This window comes from Anser cygnoides, chromosome 16, assembly GCF_040182565.1.
Source record: "Anser cygnoides isolate HZ-2024a breed goose chromosome 16, Taihu_goose_T2T_genome, whole genome shotgun sequence".
Taxonomy (NCBI): Eukaryota; Metazoa; Chordata; class Aves; order Anseriformes; family Anatidae; genus Anser; species Anser cygnoides.
Window position 1 is genome coordinate 2,565,673 of NC_089888.1, and position 21,672 is coordinate 2,587,344.

Consider the following 21,672-nt stretch of genomic DNA (forward strand, 5'->3'; position numbering starts at 1 on the left):
ATACCACTTTTTAAACCTCATATCCAGCCTGTACAAAGTGAGGCTTAGATAATGCTTCCATGCAGAGTCTGCCTGCAGGATTCTCTCTCATTCTTTAAGTGCCCTCAGATGATGCACAGCTCAGCAATGATGTAGTTAAAGAAATCCTCACCCTCCTTAGCAGACAATATTTTACTAACAGGAAACGTTCATTAGGCAGCATGGCAGCACATTCAGCTGAGCACCCTACAGAAAGCCAATGCATTTGCATCAATACACCATACAGAAGGGGAAAGTAATGCATCAGCCAGCTCATGCTTGCCCAGCCTATTTTTCCTCAGGAGAAATTCAGAATGCTAAGATGGGAACCTAAATATCTCTAGCCACTTTTAGACATTCATGTTTGGGTTTTAAGAGCTGCAGAAGAACAGACCTGAGCTGACGGTCTGTGCTTGGATCTGAGGCATCCCATGCCCTCGTTGTTATCCCTGGGCTGTGGATGCCGAGCATTGATCACTTACTGGTCCTGTGCTGAACAGAAACCGTGTCACTTCGAGCACCATCTTTGTAGTAGGCCCAGATGGATATTTTGTAGTCTGTGTTCTTCTGCAAGCCTGGCAGGATGGCAGTTGCCACATTTCCAGCGATGGAGAGCTACGGCAGGGCAAGAAATGAGTCAGTTGAATCCCCAGGCTTCCCCAGTCTAGTTCATGCCATCTGAAGGTCTGGCTCACAGACTGCCTGTAGGCACAAACAAGTTAGCACAGGGCTTTGGGGACAAAGTCAACTCTTGTGGGTTGTACAAATCTAAGCAAAGGCAAAGTTCCAGCCCTAATTAATGCAGAGTAGATACCCGTGCATTGCTGGCCAGTTATATTTACAGCTATACCAGTACCACAGCACAGTGCTCTGATACAAGATAGTCAACCTGCCACGAGCACAAAATCCATCTGCTGAGCTTCCATCTTTTAGCTGTATTGGGGACACAAGCACCAGCATACCCCTATTCCAGCCCAAATGTGAAGCCTTTTATGGGAGACTCATGCATATTTGATCCACTTCAACTGCTGTTTGCACTCATACTGAAAATAAGGGCTTGAGATGAAAGAGGCCACCTGGTCCACCCCCTCCCCTGCTGCATCAGGCTCTGGGCCTGGTCATTCTCCTCCATAAGCTCCTCAGTTGGACCTCATCCTTCTTGAGGAGCAGTAACCCAAAAGCAGTCACTGCTTATCACCACTATAAATACTTGAGTATTATCTTTGTCTTCTCCACAACAACTTGACATTGTGGGCTGGTGATTTTCTGCAACCCCAGATCTTTTTCTACAGAATTGCTTCTTAGCGGTTTATTCGACATCCTGTATACCTGTAGTTAATTATTCCTGTCTAAGCTTAATACTTTCTGCTTGTCCCTATTCAGTTTCATCCTTGAGGTTTTTTTCCAGAACAATTCTGCAATCTTCAAAGAGCCTGGAGGACTCCAACCCTGCCACCCTGCTGTCCCTCCTGCTTCCAGCACTCAAGGTGACAACTGCACCGCACAGAGCCGGGCCCAGGCCAGACCCTGTCTTTACTGCATAGGCAGTGGTGGTGATCTGCTGAATTTCCTGAGCCCATTAACCCGAAAAGATTTGCATCTCTCCCTGACACTCCTGCAGGTGAGCGCAGAGCCATCAAGCAGACCCAAATCCAGCCCATCCTCCCCAGCTGTGCGCAGGTCCGTACCTCCTGAGGCTTCTCCCCACCGGCTGTGCTCCATTTGATCTGATAGACAACCACGTCGGAGGCAGCGACGGCTTCCCACTGCAGCCGGAGGCTGTTCCCAGAGAGCTCGGTCACCTTCAGGGCCCGCGGCGGGGGGACCTTTACTGAGGGATGCAGAAGGAAATGGAGCTGAAGCGCTGACAGCGCCTCATCAGAGCCAAGGTGGGGAGCAGATGGTCGGGGAGCAGCACACCAACCAAGCAGATGTCCGAGCCCGGCCTGTCTTTCACTTCTTCAGACCCAAATGACAACAGCCATCAGGACAGAGAGGGTAAATCACTTTTAAAACCCTAATTAAGGAGGATTATTTCATTTGTGGAGAGGACATGTGTCGCTCTGGTACTGTAAAGAGGAGAAGGCTCCAAAGGACATGGAGGTTAGCAATACACAGTGCTTTTTCCTTATTTGCTTTCTCCTTTTATTCCTTCTGCTCCGTTTTAAACATAACAGAGCTGGGCATGTACCACACATAAAGAATAACAGACATTTGGGTTTTGTGCAAGGCTTTGGGTCATAACATGCTGGGACCAGGTCTTCAAGACATCCCAGTTTACACACACTTAGTAGCCAATTTTGCCATCTGTAAAAAGGACAAAAGCCATTTCCATTCCCTACTTACAGGTGGTAATGTTGCCGGTAATCGGAAAGGAGTCGCCTTCATCATACGTGGACCTGACACTGATGAAGTACTGGGTAAGGGAGGACAAAGGCCTCAGGACCGTGGATGTTGCAGTGCCAGGAACCTCGACCTGTGAAGGAGGAGGAGTTAGGAGAGAAGCGTGGAGGAGGCTGCAGAGGGCACACAACTGGCAACTGCCTCAAAAAACGCCCATTTCAGAGTTAAAATCCTGCCAGCAGACAGTGCTCCCTGAGAAGAGGGCGGTGTCTGGCGTCCCACCTCGGGGACTCACCTCCCCGGTGTTGCTCCCTCCGCTCGCCTCGTAGGTGACGTGGTGGGCCTTCACCGCCCGAGACGCGGCCTCCCAGCTGACGCGGACGGACGCATGGCTGAGCTCGGAGAAGCTCAGGTACCGGGGGGGACTCAAGGGCACTGCAACAACAGTTGGTGACGGCACCCCAGGGTTTCAAAGGCTGCACGAAGGCAACCCCGCTGGTTGCCTCCTGCTGCGCTTAGAGGACTCCACCTTGAACTAAAAAACTCTTTCACCACGGAGGAAAATATTCTCCATGTCACTGCTGTAGGTGCCTCTGGGGTGTAGTGAAAGGCTACCTGGGCTTTAGGTGGAGAAACAGCCAAGTAATTCCCCTTTTCTCCCCCGATAAAAGACCTCAGGGAACAGCTCTTTCAGGAGTCCTCTTTTACCAGGGGAAAATCGTTCCTTTTCACAGCTCACCAAGGGATTAAAGGTCCCCGCAGGGACTGAGATTTACTTAATATAAGGCAGGGTTTACATACAAGCCACATGCCCAATACGAGAAGCACCTCATCTAACAAATTTATCCTGCTTGAACGATTTAATAACAGCTTAAACTTACAGGTGGTTTCCTGGATGCTGGCAGGATCGCTTGCATCTTCCCCGTACATCGCATACACGGCAACAGAGTACTCCGTGCTGGGCGACAGCCCACCCAGCAGGACCTCAGGCTGGGCCACCTTCACCTGCCGACAGAGAGCCGCCTTGGGGCACCCTTCAGCTCTGGGGCACCCTCTGATACCATCAGCAGAGCAAAACCTTACAGAGGCACAGGCCAAGGTCCCTTTTGTATCACTAGTGACACCTGCACACTCGGACAGGTGCTTCACGGTGCTCAGGGCATCCCTGCTTCCCTTCCCAAGGGACACCAAGCACATCTGGGGTTCACATCACTTTCTCCCACCATGGTCTGCAGAGGTATCAATGTCTTATACAGAGGTGTTATTGTTTTGGGTGGATCTGGAGTTATCTGCAGTGAGCGGAAAGTGATTCATTGCTTCTAAGGAAAAATCTCACTGTGATTTTCCTGGGAAATTCACTAAATCAGAACGAACTGGAAAGTAGAAAGCAGAGCAGCTTTCATCACTGAAAATATTAAGCTTGGAGTATAACAAACCCCTATTCTTAGTGAATTCTTAGTGGAAATCTCCCCCAGAAGGAAGGCAACATAGCAGGAAGCTAGCATAGATCTCTCTGTTTGTAGACATCCTGCAGTGACACCCCCCAGGACAGAGCACAGCCCAGAGGACACTGAGGTACCAACATCCCTGAGTAACACACAGTGAGAGAGGATGGACGTGGAGCAAAGAAGTTGAGGTTTTACGTGAAAGATGAGAATCCCATTTTCCTCGGGGGCCTGGAAAGCCAGGCTTGCAGAAGAGCTGCCTGCTGCAAGCAGGGCGATAGCGGCTGGGTTGCTGCCACCTGCCGCTAACACAGCACAGCCACAGCCTGCTGGCTGCAGAAATCCACCTTGAGGACTTACAGGAGTCTGCACAGGGCTGGGAACATTTTAATGTTGGTTTATCAGACATCCCATAGGTAGGTAACTGCAGAAATATTCTATAAGCTCAAATAAAATTTTAAATGGTGTTTTCTATTCAAATGTTCTGAAAGTTTTAAAAAATGTGAATGTACATTTAAAGCAGAGTACAAGCCTTAATTTCAGCTATTACTGTGCCATCAGGAGGGACCTTAGAAGTGTTTTAAGATTTTCCACTCTTTGAGCACTATTTTGCTTTTATATGGTGTCATAGTTCTCTCTCAAAAGGTCAGCGAAAATTGCCCTAACAAATTTTCAATTAACATTTTAAGATAAACAAAACAAAGGCATTTCTGTATAGCCTCGAGGATACAGAAATTACTCTGGAAGCTGAAAAGATATGAGCTCTGTCCCTGGAGTCCCAAAGATTTCTGTGTTTCAGATATGCTCTATATAAAACGGTCACTACTTAAATCCCACATAGAGGCAGGGTTTCATTTTGGCCTAAAGTAACTGAGAAGAGTCCAGGCAGAGCAAAACCAATATTGTTGTTATTCTCACGAGCCCTACCTCCACCGTATAGTCCTCTGCTCCATCAGGGGCTGCAGAGCAGAGCACCAGGTACTGCGTGGCTCCTGGGGCTGCCTTCCAGCTCAGCCTCATACTGTTGTGGCTCAGCTCAGAGACGCGCAGGGAGCGGGGGGAAGACAGAGGCACTGGGGGAAAAGAAAGGACAGCTTCAGTGTGTGAGGTCTGAGACAGCTCAAACCCCGCAGGAGAGCTGGGTTTACAACAGCTACTGCAAACTGGTGGACATCCATCCCGTGTCTGACACAGTGGGATGATCGCTTTGCAAGGAATAGGGTTAATTCATCTGCAGCCCAGCGATAGCAAAGGGGCAAGGTGTTGCAAGACATTTTTAGCATGGTGTGTTACTGCCGTGACAGGGTGAGCTGAGTACAGCGGAGGTGAATGGTGGTGCAGAATGACATGGGTGGAAAGGGACCCCTGAAGGTCTCTGGCCCAACTTTGCTGCTCAAAGCAGGGCCAGATTACAGAAGGATGCTCAGGGCCTTGTCCAGACAAGCTCTGAACATCTCCAAGGATGGAGATAGCTGTAGATGGACCATCTGAACTTGAGGGAGGAGGGGAAATACAATGCCAGGCTGCAGACTGAGGTGGTTGCAAAGACAGAGCTTTGCTCACCCATCACAACCATGCGTTGGAGTAATCCTCCCTACTCACGACCTACGTGTGAAGGTGACGCCTCTCAGCCCATGCCCAACAGCGGTGTCATAAATAGGAAACACCGACACCAGATACTCCGTGTGCGAGGTCAGGTTGGAAAGCCTCAGAGAGGAGACTGCTCCATCTAAAATCACCTGAAAGCACAAAGGAGGGCTGTCAGGACAGGGATGTGTCAGCTGCCCTCTAGCAAAAGAACAGCCTTCCTTGGCCAGCATGGTTTCTCTGTAGCACACCTGTGCCCAGAAACATGAAGTCTGATTGCCCTCCGAATTTTCTGACAGCTCGTATCTCTGGGGAGGCTCTCTTCCCCCCCCCAAAATGAGAAGATAGGAGGCTGTAAACTTTCCTGTCCTCTAAGGATTGGATCTGTACAAACACCGAGCACAAGCCCCTAAACATGCTCTGAAATGAATGGAACAGTTCAGCTGGAAGGGACCTACAAGTCTAATCAAGACCAATTGTCTTATCACATCAGGCCTAACCAAAAGTTAAAGTATATTATTAAGGGAAATCCATCAAGTATTTGGATTTGCTTTTCCAAATTTTTATATCCTTCGCAGATCAGTGCCCTTGGATAAATCTATATTCCCATATGTCCTGAGTCAAAACAGATGCTTTAGGGAGGGGATAACACTGTGCAAGAGAAAACTCCGCATCGACATAGTTTGCAGTAGTTCTAGAAACATGATGTTTATCCCATTTCTTCCTCTGTCTTGCCATCCTATCAGCTTTTTACTTATGCATTCAGTGCTTGTTTAATTTCATCTCTGGTTTTTGCTGATGCCCTATGATAACTGCACTCCTACCCTCGTCTCTCTGTCTACTCACCTACCTAAACCCCCAGCCACTGCCTGGAAGGCACTGCAGCCTCGGATGGCCAAAAAGGCCCCTCACCTCCTTGGGGGTGCCACCCTTCGATGGGTAATACACAATCCGGTATTTCTTTGGTGGTCTCAGAGGAGGACTCCAGGTCAAGTGCATGCTCTTAGAGGTCACAGCTGATATTTTAAGGTCAGTTGGGCTCAGCTGGGGACCCATATCTGTGGGGATATCTTTCACAGTGCTACCTAGTAATTAAAAACACAATTACTTTCTCATATTCAGACTTCTCATACCAAACATACTTCCTAGCTCATAAATATGAGTAACATTTTTCAAATCAAGTTGCAGTACCCTTTCCTACAGAGCACAGAAACTGTTCCAAACTGCTGTTAAATAAATATTTTAAAACTGGGCACCCAGAACATAAATACTCCTCAGAGAACAGGCTGTGCATTTTGCTGGGAGCTGGGAATATTTTTTCAACAGAAATCCGTATTTTTGCCTGTATTCAAAAGATGACTTTTCAGTTATGAAGGTCCGTTAAAATTAAATATAAGACTTTATCTTGATTTATTTTTTTTAATGCAACACATCTTTCTTCAGGCTAACCTGCATCTGTGAAAATATGTCAAAACATATTTTCAAAAAAAAAATCAAAGTACAAATTAATAAGAACAAATCAAATTATTTCTATGAATCTCCAGGGTGTTAAAATAAAAGTATGCTTGAAAGTTTGGCTTTCTCATTCTCCTTAGGCAAATCTTAGAGCAGAGAGAGATGGAAATATGTACATGATATTCCTCCTGAGGAATCTAAGCTAACATCTGGAGTAGTTCTTCACTCTCTTGTTCATCACGCAAGCTACCCTCCAGCAATATATATATATATATATATATAAATAATAGACTGTTTGGTTTTAACTTGAAAATGTCTTGGAGATTAATTAAAGTAAAGGGTGGGAAAAATCATGATTAGATATTTTGCTATCTCTTCCTATTTTCTTAGGGGAGTACACTCTCCCTAATATTAGTCATTTGGCTTTTCTTCCTCCTGTTAGTTGGAAGAAACTTGGGGAAGAAGATGGTCACAACGTATTTATCACATAAAAGGATAATTGGAACTGAACAGAAGCCCCCACTTCCCTACAGTGCTAGTTATTGGAAGAGCTGCACCCAGAGGGTCTTGTAAAAGACAATGGCCAACGTGCTGACACGGCATGCCCATTTTCAGGCAGCAATAGGGCAGAGAACGGAGATCAGCATGGGAGGAGAAGAGCTAGATGGTGCTGAGAAGGTGGTGGAGCTCATGGATGGATAGGTATGAGAGAGGATTTAGCAAGGAATAAGGCTGGCAAGAGGGAGAAAGCTCAGCCCTCGCTGAGAGGTTTCACTTCACCTGCGCTTTCCTTGCTCTTCTCCTTGATCCTGGCGCACAGGACCCGCGTGAGCCTGCTGACCAGGTTGCTGAGCAGGGGGAAATCCAGCACGTTGTACACCGTGAGCTCCAGCGGCTCCGAGGCCACCTGCTTCAGCTCGGCCTCGTCCGCGTTCTTCACCCCTGCGAGCAGAGCACAGCACCACGCTGAGCACAGGCCTCAGCCGGGAGCAGCTCCTGCCTCTGGCCTGCACGTTGGCCTGCTCGGCCTACCAAGCCCTGCAGCAGACAGTTGATTTTGCTTCCAGCGCTAGCGTTAAGGTCATCTGAGCATTGCCCAGGGATCCACCTGCTTGTCTGCGTCCAAACCTTTAGAGCTTTGCTAGTTTCCTTCCCCCCTTTGCTCTTGCAGTGCTTTTGAGATAACTCAAGTCCTGATGTCTAAGGACCAAGCAACGTTTCTTCCTCTAGCCAGAGAGGAAAACCACGGAGCCCAGACAAGACCAGACCTCCAAGAGATTTCAGGTGTACAGCTGTTAATCCATCATGCTGCCCGACACAGCTGAGGCTCAGCAGCTACACTCAGTCCGCGAAAGAAATCCCAGTGCCAGCCATTTAGGTCCATAGCCCCATATAATAAACCCTTGCTTCTGTGTTCCCAACTTAAATTAGCACGTAAAGTGTTGGGGATTGCAATTTTAGGAGAGTTTTCTATGTAACTTTATTGTCTACATATTACTCTTTAGCAGACTTTAGTCATCAAGGACAGAGCTGCTCAAGACCATTTTCTGTCTCATTATTACTGGCAGCTAGTGAAGAGCAGATAACATTATTATTCAGAGAAATGGAAAGTTTTGAGAGGCAGTAATTACAAAGGAGCTCTCCTGTCCTCCCCAGTACAATGTTCTCATTTCATTCCACAGCTGAGAACATTGTTCTCATGGCACAGGTTTCTGAGACTGGCAAAAGGCTTTACGGATGGGAGGTGAAAAACCTCTCATGTGAACAACTTTTTGTTTGTTTTTCTAAACTAACTAAATCCCCTTTGAAGACACTGCTTGTGCTGAATAAATGGCTTAATTTTCTTCTCAGGCACAACGTAACAGGGTCTTGCTCACTACCTTTACAGTGTCGGGATGCTCTTATCCAAGCTGAGGGAACATAGCCCTCAGGATGAAGAAGAGTGGAAGCAGGTTGGTTCTGTCCTACAGCCGATCGATGGCTGTGATCTTACCGATGGCAAATATCTCTATGCCCATGTTTTTCAAGGTCTGAGCAGCCAGGTTGGCATCATCCTGGGATTTTCCGTCAGTCAGGAGGATTACCAATTTCTCAGCCTCCAGCCGGGCACCAGCATCTGGTTTCAGGTTTTGTTCCAGGACGTGGGTCAGCGCCAGGCCTGCGGAGGAGGACAGAGGGATGGGGTGCCACAGCCTGACAGACAACCCCCAGCCCTTATTCTTCTCCCTGCCCTCAGTTGCCTTGTCTAGCATCCCGTCTAGCGGAGATCTGAGAGATGGGGTTACCTGTAAAGGTGTTGCCACCCTTGTACCGCAAATTCCTCACTGCCTCCAGCACCTGGTCCCTCGTGGTGTAAGCACCCAGGTCCCACTCCGTGCGGGGGTCGCTGCTGTACTGGGACAGCCCTGGGGAAGGCAAGAGCTATTGGCATCATGCAAGTCAAGGTAAGCTGCAAGAGGAGACCTGTTTTGGGTAAGAGGTGACAGCTTGCCTTGGGAGAGTGACTCGAAATGATGAATTGGACTGGGGTGAGCAGACCTGGCTACTAGCTCCACTTCTCTCCACGGTGGTACTTACCCTTGTGGCGCTACTCTGAAGCATTTGGCAAGGCTTCAGTGTTATTCAGGGTCAAACTAGCCAGCAGGAAGGATTTATGCTGACCAGTTTCACACACAGCCTGGCCAGTGCCATCCACTGGGTTTAGCATCCCTCAGAACTGGAAGCGGCACCATTATCAGCTGAGCCCAAAGCAATTCCAGCGTGGCATTGCCACCACATCTTTCTGTGCCGTGCTCTGTAGGCTGATCATTTCATCAGAGATAGGCAGCAAACCCCAAATGTATCTCAGCATCAAGCCCTCCCTGAGCACCCAGCTGGGTGCTGCCCATACAACTTCACTTCTGCTCACTGTGCAGCTGTTTCTTGCATGCTACAGGGTGGGGAAGTGTCAAGAGCGGCATGTAGGACCCCAGCCTAAAGGAATAAAAGCTCATCAGAGCAGCACGATAACACAGGAATGGAAAGCAAGGTCCCTTCAAACACAGACTGTATTTATGGAGGGATTTCCCAAGGTCAGGAAACAGGGAAGTGTCCTACCTACTCTTATCTTGTCTTGGGCAATGCTGAATGGGGAAATTAAAGTGCTCAGGAACTCTTTAATGAGCTTGAAGTTGCTGCGTCCGATGCTCCAAGATCCATCCACGAGCAGGACAATATCAGTCATTGCAGATGTGTCACACTGAAACTGGGAACCTGCGGGGGAATAAAGTCTGACATTGAGAGAAGAATTGTAAAGGAGGAAAAACACTTCAGTTTTAAGACAAGCCTGCAGTGTAAGACCTTGTCTGGACGGCAGATCGGACCGTCTGCTAGCCTGACACATCCCAGCACCTTGGAAGAAACCCTTGGTTAAGGGCAACCATCTCAGCACCAAGAAGTTGAGTGGTGAGCAGCTCCATTTCCACAAAGAAAGGGTTAAGCCTGCCAGGAAGAGCGTGTCTTGCCCAAGCTCTGCTCTCTGCAAGCTGTCAGCTCCATTACGTCTCAGCCCCAGCCCTTGCTTCCCTTCTATCTAGCCTAAGTCTCCAAGAACTGCAGGTGATTGCTTAATTCCATTCCATCGTGAGATCCCCTGTGGGCTGTAATTATTTTGTGGCTTTATATTAAATCCCATCTCTCTGTAAAAACCTGCTGGCATCACAGCTCCTCAAGCCCTGCCTTTCTGCCAGCCCTAGGCCTGCAGCTTAACAAATGATAAGATAGGGCATGTTGCTGATCGACCGCATCTTCCCTGAATATTTTTCAGATTTTTTTTTTTTCCATCTTTGGTAGAGGGAAATGGATAACTGCAACCCACTGCATGTGGATGGCAAGGAGTTACTCTCCCCTCTCATCTCATGACCGTGAATTTCTGCTGCTCTCAAAGGACCAAATGGGGATGCTCTGCCCCATTCCCACCACTTCAAAAGTGCTGTGAGACATCTGCCCTGCCACATCCTCAGCCAATGCATCTGAAGGTTGGCATGGATCAGTTAGCTGGGAAACGTGAAGGATGAGACCAGGAGGTGGAGCGGGTTGGGTAAGGAGCACCACTGATGTGCTCCTCCCTGCTGAAGGCATGGAAGGGGCCATGGCTCGGGGGTCTGTTGGAGAACACAAACTGGCACGGGTCTGTCTGAAGCAAGGAGAGGTGGCAATGTGAATAGAGAGAATAGAGGAAAAATCAATAAATTAATCCCTCTCGGAGGAATTTTCGTCCTAGCTCCGGTTTGCCTTTAAACCTGTGATGTTTTGCAGAACTCCAAACTTTTGCGGTGATCCTTGGCAGTTCTCCAATGTATGACTTAGCAAATAGGAGCAGTAGCAGCAGCACCTGTACTCTTAAAATCTCGGTGACAGAGAGAGGACTGGAGGCTTGTATATAGCAACCATTAGAGAAAACAGTGGGGAAGAAGGAGCAGGACATGTCTGAAACCCCTCTCACCTCTCCTCAGTGAATCCTTTGTGGGTTTTTCTTTTCCTAGAGACTCTCGCTCCGAGTTTGCGGGAGCGCGCTGGGATGATTTTGGGGCTGGCTGTGGTGTTTGTGTCACAGCGGCCTCCGCATGGGGCTGGCTTCTCGTGGCTTCTCCTGAGCCCTTGGGTTGAGTCCCCTTCTGCCTTTTCCTTTCGGCTCTGTCCTTTGCTGTGCTCCAAATAGAAGAAAAAAAATAAAAATAAAAAATTGTCCCTTGTGTTATCCCCATGCAACCTGTGTCTTAGTGAAAGAATGTCCCTGACAGAGCAATTCCCCTGAAAACTTCCATATCTCCTGCTCGCTGGCAGCATGGCAGAGGCTCAAAATCCGTCCAATGTGACTCCAGGACGGTCTGGGCACCCACCTGGCTGCACCAAGACAGCATTCGGGGGCGGTGGGGTGGGCTCTGCACCCCCGCTGTGCTCAGCTGCTGAGCTCCCCGCGGAGGTGAGATTCTTTCCCGACGCAGCTCCCGCGTTCCTTCGGTTGTTTCTAGTCTGGGATGCATTTTTGAGGTCCTCTACTGCGGGAGGAACAGAAATAAGGAGTCACTCCAGGCAGGTCCGTGAGTCATGGTCCATCCCTCATCCCCTGGGTCTCCACCACTCCCCTGTCCAAGCTTGCAACCAAAATATCAAAAGGCTCAGTTTTGTGGCATGTTCTACGGGGCATATGGCAGAGCTGTATTTCCAAAAGCTCTCTGAATGGTAAAACGTAGCTCTTCCTACTTACTCACGAACTTCCTCTTGGCAAACAAGGCTTCCTGGGAGCCGTTGAGCACGTAGACCTGCAGCGTGTATTCCTTGGTAGGGCTCAGCCCCCCCACGGTGGCTTTGGGAGTCTTGGTTTTCAGCATGACTTCTTGCTCTGAGTCCCCTGAGGTGGGATGAAGCCACAGCTCAGAAATTGCTAGAGCTTAAATTTAATCTGACAGTAGCAAAAGCACCGCTAAAATGCCAAGAATGTCTGGCTGGGGACCTCAGTCAATTTGAATTTATTTTTTAATTCTGCGGATCTCTGATTTTGAATCTTTTTCCCCCATCCAGAGCTGAGAAAAACTTTTAAAAATCCCTGCTACGTGCCCCAAAATGGAAAACCAGTTCCCACCCAGCATTAGCGCAACTCCCACCCACTTCTCAAGGAGGTGCTGCCTGAAAACCCAATCTTTAGAGGGCAAAGGCTGGGCCGCCACCACCTGGGAAAACATCCAGCCAAGTGATGTGCTTGAGGTTGTGTGTGGCGGAGTGAGGAAGTGGTCTGACATCTCTGGAGGTCCCACGTGGCACCTGCAACTCGTTTTACTTATTCCGGCTGCTCCTGCTGTGCTCTCTCTGCAAGTCCCATGTCTCCCTAAAAGAAGCTGTCCTCTGTGGGGAGAGGGATCATTTTGGGGGCCAGCACTACCTCCAGACCCCTCCTGCTGCAGGGGGTCCTCCAGCCGTGCCTCACAAGCCGTGAGCCTTGTCCTGGGGCTGCGATGCAGCCACGAACTGGGACATTTCTGCCTTGGCATGGCAGCGAGCGGACGGAGCGAGGCAGCTCTGCAAAGCAGCAGCCAAATGCCGTGCTACATCCGCGGGGAATCTTTGGGACCGCAGCAACAAAACAAAGCGAGGGAGGCAAAGCAGCTCCCTAAAATCCTCTGATCAAGAAAGATCTACGAGCCTTTAATCGTGCGGATGGATGCGTTTCTGACCCCACCGTCCCTAGGGCTGGGAGCGGAGCTCTGCAGCCCACGCAGAGGGAAAGCCTCAGGCATGTGCAGGCTGGGGGATTCCCCGCGTTCCCGGGATGCTCATCGCTCCCCGCCGTGCTGAGGCCCGAGGAGGAGCAGGGCAGGGAAGGAATGAGAAACCTCCAGCTCCGGCTGGGCAAACAGGTGGGGGCTGAGCTAAAAGCAGGCGGCCGAGCACAAGCATTGCTGGCCCTGCTCTCCCCACCCAGCTGAGAAAGAGGCAGCGACTGGAAACCAAATGCCAGCCGAGGCTAGGGTGTGCCTCCAGACACTGCTCCCCGCTGAGGGACGTGGTGTCCATCCAGCACCACCGCCAGAAACTGGGGGGAGCAGGAGCTTGGTCAGGGCAGGGAGCCTGCAGGCTGAGCTGTCCCTGTTTGGGGTCAAGGACATCCTGTCCCATGTCCCTAAAAGGTGGGGGGAGAGCAGAGAGCCCCCAGATAAGACCAGCAGGACACCGATGAGGGCAGACACAGCAGCAGTGATTTGTTCTGCCAGTTATAACCATAGCACCACGAATCCATTTTCTGTTTTCTGCTCCACTTTGGGCAAATATGGTGCAGACTTGCAAGAAAGCACCCAGTGAGCACCTAGCTCATCGCACAGTCCTGGGGCAGCTCCCACAGGAGGGGCAGACAATGAGCCTTTCCCTTTCCTAACCTGTTTCCTCCCACAGTCCCAGGTACCACCACTTTCTGGATAAGGCTTTTCCCCAGGGGGAAGAGGGCCGAATTTCACCACGCTGTGAACAAGCACTACAGATTGGGTCCACGGTGGCCAGAAAGGCTCCTCATCCATCCTGCACAAGCAGGTAACCAACACCTAAATCCAAAACAACCAACAGATAATTCCCTCTGCCTTATCTCACCCCAAGTACCAGCACTATTTAGACCCCCCAGTCCTGCTGCCTCAGTCCCTTATGCACAGATAAATTGTCTGGCTCTGACATCCCACGTGCTCGCGCATACCTGCCATGGGTTTCACCCGCACTTTGTAGCCGTTGATATTCCCTTCGGTTTCTTTCCATTTCATCTGGAGCCTGTCTTCCGAGAGGACCGAGAGTTTCAGGCGGCCTGACCCTGGGGAGGAGGAGCCCCTGGGTGTCCGTGCTGCTGGGGATGCGATTTCTCCCTCTGCACACACCCGCACAGAACACCCCACGTGCTGCCTCCTCTGAGGACTCGGGGTCTGCTGCAGTTCAGAGGGAACCTTCCCCATCCCATGTGAGTGCTCAGCATCCCTTGACACCACCCGGCTTCTCCTGCCACCCCTCTGCCAGGAAACCCACCCCAGGCCACCAGGCGAGACCTCACTGCGCTCTGCCGCCACCAGGAAAAGCAGCCCAGAGGGATGCGAGGGTTTCTCTGCACCTCTCGCACCCTGAAGGACACCACCAAAAGCTTTCACGCAGTGTGTTTGGTTTCAGAGAGTGTGTTAGTGTAAATGTCTGAAATGGAAAGGCAGGAAATAGATAGAAGGGACAAAACGAGGCTCGTCAATGGGCTCGGGCTGCTAAGAAATACAGAAGTTCCCCAGTTGATGGATCCCATACTTCTGCAGAAAGATCATTTCAGGGGCAGCTCCAAGGATCAGCTGGGTATAGAAAGAGGGAATAGGAGAGAGGGAGAAAGGAAAAAAAAAAAGGCAGGAGAAAAGAAGAAAGAAAACCTGATAAAGTGCAAATAACCATTCCTGGCAGAACTGTAACTCGGGGGCACCAGTTTGTAGGAAGCAGCAAACTAAAATGGCAAATTCTGATTAAAAAAATAGTACAGGACAAGGAGGTAAAATGAAGAAAGAGCATATTCTGTTATCATCTCCGGATTTGGCAGAGATCTGTTAAAGCCCAGCTAAATGTCTCAGCTCATGTGTCACTTTGAGTCAGTGATTCCTTGGTGAAATGCAGCCGTACTGTCACACAAATGTCACCATATGAAGCTTTTTCACCTGACTGGCTGTAGGATGGCAACTCAGCAAATTTACCTCCCTTCCTCCCTGGTCCTGCGTCTACATCTGCCTTTCCAGCAGGCTGCCCTAATGTGCCATGAGTGAGCGCGTCCTTTGCCTGCATGGTTTAAGCATCTGCACTCAAATGCCCACCTCATTTGCAGTTGTTACCAATCACTTTTCCTGTATAATTATTCATAAAAATAATAATAAAAAAATAATAATAATTAAAAAAATATAAAAAAAATAAAAAATAAGGTGACCCGGAGCATCCTGCTTAGTACTGGCAAACCGTTTGTGTTGCATAGGACTCCTCGGGTCCCTAACCTGGTTTTGCATGATGCCAGCTATCTCCTGACATCTTTGCCATGAATTCAGAGCCCAGGAAAGCAGTGAGAGCTGACAGCGAGGACTTGCTTGTCTCAGCCCCGCGTCTGTGCCCTAACATTTCCTTGTGGAGGCTTCCTGCAGGCTGCCCAACAAGCACATAACTATCTGGGGGAAACAAAGCTCAGATTCACATCACCCCAGGCAAATATGAAGGGGAAGAAAGAAAACATGGGGAAGAGGGAAGAGGGGCAAACTCGAATCCCAGAATCACGCCTAAGAGAAGCGGTAAAAGATCATGGAACAATGAGGGGGATTCATAGTTAGATGAAACATGGAGCTGTCTTCTTCTGGGCGAGTGTGGTCCAGCTCCTCGGCCATCGCTCTAGGAGCCCAGAAGTTGAAAAGGCAAGAATGTCCCCAGACAGACGTGAAAGGACAGCATCCTCTGAGGCGCCATTATGTGCTGGATGCAAATGAACCCCGGTGCCATGAAAGCTCCACTGTTTCTCTGCCCCGTGTTGGATGGGAGCTGTTTGATGCTGTAACCTTGCTCTCCGGCGGACGGGGATCTAAGCCCAGGCACACTGCACGGGCACGTCTGGGAGATGCACGGCATGGAGATACGTCTGTCCAGGCTCTGACGTGCACTCACCACCTTGTACCAATCCCTTCCACGGAGGTTCATATGGAATATAAAGGTGGACAGGATACGGTGAGATGCTATAGGTATTTTCTGCTCATTTATGGCACTGTGGGAGCACTATGTGGTACAGGAGGATTGCACCTCACGTGCTCTCTTACCTCGATGTTGCACCACGTGTCACCAGACGGCTCCACAGCAATAGTTTCAGAGAGCAGGACAGATGTGGCAGCTAACAAACCACCGCTTTTTCTCCCTAGTTCTCAAGCTCCATTTGCAGATCACGTAAGCATCCCTCACTCCTTATGCAGGCTGAAATGCATCCCCCGTGCAAGGGAGCGGCACGCTGAACTGCTGCCAGCGATGAGAACAGGCACTGCAGGGTGGGTGGGATGGGGATCCTCCCCCAGAGGGGCCCCCTGATCTCCTTTTGCTCTTTATATGTAGGAACGGGCTGCTTGGAGCTGCACCACCACAAGGGCTGGGGCTGAGCTTCACTCAGGGAGCAGCCAGACCCCACGGGATGCCCCCAGTGCTCCCCCCAGAGCGAGGGCAGACAGCTCCTTACCTTGGCCCCCTCGTCCCCAGACGTGGCTCGCCACGGGCAGGCAGGCAAAAAGGAAACAAGTGCGAATCAGCATGGTGGCCAGGACCTGCGGGACGGCAAAGGTCAGGACGGAGGAGAGCAAGTGACACTTCACCACATCAAACCTCACCTGCACTAATTCTGCCATCCCGGAATCCCCTCTGCTTACCTATCCCGATGTAGTAACCACCTGGGCTTTCCTGTGGCCCTGGGAACTGAAGCCTGTTGCTGTGATTTGATTTTATTTTGGGGCAGGAGTGTCTATTCTCTCTTGCAGTCCCCAGTTAAGGGCCCACAAGCTGAGGCATACAGCACTGACAGCACTACGAGGGTGGATAGAGAAGCACGTACTGAATTTTGCTGCAATCCCTACATATTATTTCGTGTTCTTGGTCTCTCCAGTACAGCTGCTCAGTGCCTTGGCCCAGAACTAAATTGCGTTGATACAGCTGATGGGGAGCAGGCTTCATCCCAGTGCTCAGCCCACTTGGTCCTGCACGGCTCCCCTGGCAGCACGACCTCAGCAGAAGCATAATGCAACTTTTAAGTAATACGGAGTAATTATTTCCAATTCACATGATCCAAATCAATGCAGGTGATCAAGCAACACATCTGGTCTCCGGTCCCATCAATGCACATGCTGATCAGAGGAGCACTCGCTGGCAGACAGCTCCTCACGCCACAGGTTTTGTGTCCCTGCAGTTGCTGTTATAAAGCAATCATGCAGCAGAAGGGATGCCACCGAGTTTATATGTCAACAGCCTAAAAACAAGAGTTTTGTTTGCTCTTTGTGGTGGAGTTCCTGTGAAGTTATATCCAGGACGTGTTGGGATGGTCTTGTTTGAACTTGCTCACCTGAACAAGACTGAAAACAGATGCGGTTATGGACTTTATCATGTCGGAGGATCAGTTTGACTTCGAAATAACCTCTGCAGCACTCCCAGAGCTGGCTGGCTAAGGACAGCCACTCCCCAGCACTCACCCCACAGCTCACGGACCTTGAGGACCTTGTCTTTGCTAGCCTGGATATACGGTTTTTTCACTTTGGGTCAGTAAAGTCAGACCAGCACAAAATCACCCTAACAGGTGGACACACTCTCCCTTGCCTTAGCCTCAATATATACCAGATTTAAAATACATTGGCCTTTTGCAGTGCATCGTTGGCATCCGTCATTTTTGTGCTGCACAGTTCAGCCTCATTGCTTTTGGCAGAATCAGACCACACACAAGTTTCCTCCACTGCCATCTCAGTGACATTTCACTTCTCTTCATTCTGACAGACAGGTATTTACAGGCTCCTGGCAAATGCCTATTTCTCCTCCAATATGTCAGTGATTTTAAGGAAAAATGAATATGCACGAGTGACCTAGCCATGATCTTCTGCATTTTAAATCAGTTCTAAATTGTTGTAAGAATGAATGGAAAAATATGCAAGTTGTAACAGAGATGTTAACCAACCTCCCCCTGCACACACGCTCATGCATGATACTCAGTCTGTGATATATATATATATTTTTTTCTTTTTTTTTTTTGATTGAAGATCAGGTTATATGGAACAACTGCAGTGAAACTGAAGCCCTTAGCCATGGGAAATACTCGCCTTTTTTTTTTTTTCCCCTTCTTCGAGCTAATAAAGTGAAGTCATTGCTCAAAGACAAGCAGATTACAGGTGGCTTTCAGGAATCTGACCGTGTTCTTCAGAAGAGCAAAGCCTGCCCTTGCTGCAGAGGTACGTGCACCAGCCAGAAGAGACGTCTGCATTTTTGACGAATACCCTGACTGAAAGGCTCATTTGTGCCATCTTGCAATGCCACCAAACTGCTCTTCATTTCCATGCCACTTCCCTGGGGCTCTGCAGGCAAACAGGGAGCCAGCCCCCAGCAAAAGCACTGGGTTGCACGGGTATTTCGTGCTAACCAGGGCTATACGGGATCCAAACGGCAGTGAAATAAGCACGTGGGCATCTGCAACATGCACTGAGCTGGGCTTCTGCAAGGTCACGTCCAGCCAGGAGCTTCCACCCTGCTGTGCCAATAAGGGTGAATTCTGTATTAACACAGGTCGGATGCAGTGAGCCCCAAGGCTGCAGATCCTTACTGTTAAAGCACCGTGGTTAAAGCACCGTGGTTAAAGCAAGGACTTCAAAATCATCAATGCGTTGCCTCTTGGGGAACCACAGTGACCTCAGCCTGGTGGAGTGCAGGGAGCCTCCGGCACGCCGATGCCTCTCTCCTGTTACTCGCTCGGGGAAGGAATTTGGAGACAGCAACACATGGAGCATGTGGTGAGTATTTCCAGGGCCTGGAAAATGGGAGGGGGACACGCACCACTTCCCGTTTGTCCCAGCTGCATGCTCAGAGGGGATTTGGAAGTTAAGTCAGTCTGAGATCCCCTTATTTGTACAGGAAATTTTAAAAATAGTCACTTTAATTAAAGAAAAAAAAAATCTATGCAAAAAAAAAAAATCCCTGCAGTGTTTTTACTTCAGCACAACTGGAAGCGAGGACTTTGGGGTGCTGTGAATTATTTCTGTCCCCCACAGCCCCAGAAGCTGGCTCGTGGCTTGGGGACAATTCCGTCCTTCCTTATCCCAGAGGATGCCACCAGGTCTCTGCAGAAGCACTGGCGGAAGCAATGTCACCTCACGGCCCACGCACAGGGGCAGCAGCAGGGGCCGTCACGCAGCACACAGCCACCTGCCCGAGGTGCCACCAGCCTGCTGCAGGGAGCAAACCGTCCCATGCTCCCTGGGAACTTTGCTAGTTCAAGTACCTAAAACAGTCTAAGAAAACCCACATTCATCAAACACTGTCTGTTCTCTCCTGGAGATCTGTATTTCAGCTCCACTATTGAACAAAAGTCCTCAGTTACCCCAGCACCAGTCCTGAAATGTAAGGGACAAGGTCTGCTTCAAGGCGCAGCCCTGCAGGTCTCCACAGCCCAGGTAGGTTTAGCAACTTTGGCTTGGTGCAAACCCAAACCATGCCTACAGGTGGAAGAAACCCACCCGGAGCTGCCATTGCCAGCAAACCCTTCCAAGCACTGTCCTTTTGGCAAAAAAATCCTGCAAGCTTTACACCATGAACCACAGAAGGAAAAAAAAAAAAAAAAAATTACAAATTGACTGGATGTCTCACTCTCCAAAAGAACCGAGTGCTCTCTATAAAGCAGTCCTGGTGATATTCAGACCTGGCCTGCAGCAAACAGGAGACCTGAGGTCATCGGGGCTGCTGCCATCCCTCGGGGCAGCCGTGCCACATTGCTCCAGCCTTTCCACAGCTGGAAATCCCGGGGAAGTTCCCTGCTCTGCTGATACCCACCCCAAACCAAGGCAGCCCCTCCTGCACCCCCGTCCCCGCACACGGAGCGAGCCACAGACCTGTGCGCAGCAGCACGGCTCTCCCACAGGCGGGACGGATCCTGCTACATCCTCAGGTCCTGGGAGAAGCAGCCCCAACGCCTCGGCTGCTTCTCGGCGTGGCGAGGGAGATCTCAGCCCCAGACGTCAGGCCAGCTAGGGAAGGGAAGGAAGGGGAAGGAGGGGGCAGCGGTTCCCCCACCTCCCTCCACCACGCGGCAGAGCAGTGGCCCGGACACGCAGCTAAATAAAGCACGCCCGGGAAGCAAGAGCCTGTTTCTGCAAAAATCAGCAAACGGCTCACAGCGTTTTTGCTAACTAAATGCTAAATCTCCATCTAGGAAGCCGTGTACTGATTTCCTAGAGCTCAGCAACAAGTCAGGACTCCCACCCACCGTCACACTCTCAAGGATGAAGTCAGCCCAGCTCCGTTCACATCCCATTAAATACTTCTGAGAGCCCGGCCTTTGCACTGAAGGCTAATTGTCTTGCGTTTGGTTGAGGAAATTAAGCACATCTGGAGGCTTTGCGAGCCCAGGGCCTGAATCACGAGCTGGCGCTCCAGCTGTGCTCGCAGCCCTGACCTCCGGCAGCACGCGCGCTCCTGCCCCGGGAGAGCCGCCCCGCTCTGCTCCAAAGCTTGGTCCAAAAAGATTTTCTCCTCGCTGCCAGGAACGTTTCTCCTTACGACTGGAGACCAGATTTACAGCTGGATCCCAGGGGACCGACAGCATCGGCCTCACGCTGCAGCCGTGAGCTGCAGGAAACGTGCGTCGCCCGTTCTCCGGGAAACTCGGGCACCTTTGAAAGTGTCAGATGGAAGAAAACCACCGTTTTAAAATATCTTTGCACATTAAACAAATATTTAGTACTTCACTGAAGTTTGGTTTTATAACCTAAAATAATTTAAATAAATTTAAATTTAAAATACTTACTAAATATTTTAAAGCATCGGAATATAGAAGACAAAGGGTTCTATAAAAGACACTAAACTTCTAACTTTTCTTTTAAACGCTAAAAAAAAAGCACTTAAGTCTTTTTAAAACAAAACATAAAGCACCTGGTCCAGGAGCCTGTAAACACAGAACTGACACAGCCCTGTATTTAAATACCACGAATTACCTCTGCTGTAATTCCTGCTGGATTTCGGCAGCTGCTCAGACTGGTGACAGTTTACTACAAAACTAGAAGGAGGTGAGAAAGGAAAGAGCACACACCTCCTGCACTTCACATTCAGGGAAAATCAAACCTAGAGCCAAAATTTATGCTGCTTATGACAGAGAAAAACTAGAGCTGCTTCCCGTGCTTACATTTGTGTTGTTCTTTTCTAGCCTCCTTTTCCAAGGTGCCCACGCAATGCCAGAGTGTCCTGGCTTTGTCTTCAATCCCTGTCACTCAAGACAAAACCTTGGGGCCATCACAACTGTCTAGCACCTCTTTAAACAGCAATACAAAACCTAATTTTAAAAAACAAAAAGGCAGAGGGATGCTGCTTTGTGCACAGAGTGGCTAGATGGAACAACTCTGAGCATGTTGACAAAAGGCTTAAAAGACTGCTTTCGCCTATGGTCTGGAAAGACACCCTGCTTGGACCATGCTCCAGGGGAGACTGAGCTGCAAGTAGTCCTACTCCTCCCCACCAGCACTAAGGAAGCACACAGCCCTTTACGCCAAAGAGAAAAACGCCAGCCAGCAGTACCGCAATACCTAAC

The 21,672-nt window shown here is 49.7% G+C and overlaps 1 protein-coding gene across 3 annotated transcripts in view; it reads right to left on the bottom strand.

Moving 5' to 3' along the window:
• Window positions 1-20,453, bottom strand: part of COL20A1 (collagen type XX alpha 1 chain) — a 45,058-nt gene extending 24,605 nt beyond the window's left edge. Inside the window, exons 1-19 of one of the 3 annotated variants that reach the window (XM_048074741.2) lie at window positions 20,356-20,453; window positions 19,982-20,116; window positions 16,585-16,669; window positions 14,068-14,178; window positions 12,097-12,240; window positions 11,729-11,887; window positions 11,332-11,532; window positions 9,945-10,100; window positions 9,134-9,253; window positions 8,842-9,006; window positions 7,629-7,790; window positions 6,306-6,478; window positions 5,416-5,545; window positions 4,734-4,879; window positions 3,243-3,366; window positions 2,657-2,796; window positions 2,365-2,494; window positions 1,707-1,849; window positions 501-633 (exon numbers count right to left, since the gene is read on the bottom strand). In XM_048074741.2, the coding sequence (XP_047930698.2) occupies window positions 501-633; window positions 1,707-1,849; window positions 2,365-2,494; window positions 2,657-2,796; window positions 3,243-3,366; window positions 4,734-4,879; window positions 5,416-5,545; window positions 6,306-6,478; window positions 7,629-7,790; window positions 8,842-9,006; window positions 9,134-9,253; window positions 9,945-10,100; window positions 11,332-11,532; window positions 11,729-11,887; window positions 12,097-12,240; window positions 14,068-14,178; window positions 16,585-16,657 (2,410 nt within the window). In that variant the 5' untranslated portion in view covers window positions 16,658-16,669; window positions 19,982-20,116; window positions 20,356-20,453. Of the gene's footprint in view, window positions 1-500; window positions 634-1,706; window positions 1,850-2,364; window positions 2,495-2,656; window positions 2,797-3,242; window positions 3,367-4,733; window positions 4,880-5,415; window positions 5,546-6,305; window positions 6,479-7,628; window positions 7,791-8,841; window positions 9,007-9,133; window positions 9,254-9,944; window positions 10,101-11,331; window positions 11,533-11,728; window positions 11,888-12,096; window positions 12,241-14,067; window positions 14,179-16,584; window positions 16,670-19,981 lie in introns of all 3 variants that reach the window. The other 2 variants (XM_048074740.2, XM_048074742.2) reach the window with 2 other exon arrangements.
• Window positions 20,454-21,672: the final 1,219 nt, after the last annotated feature.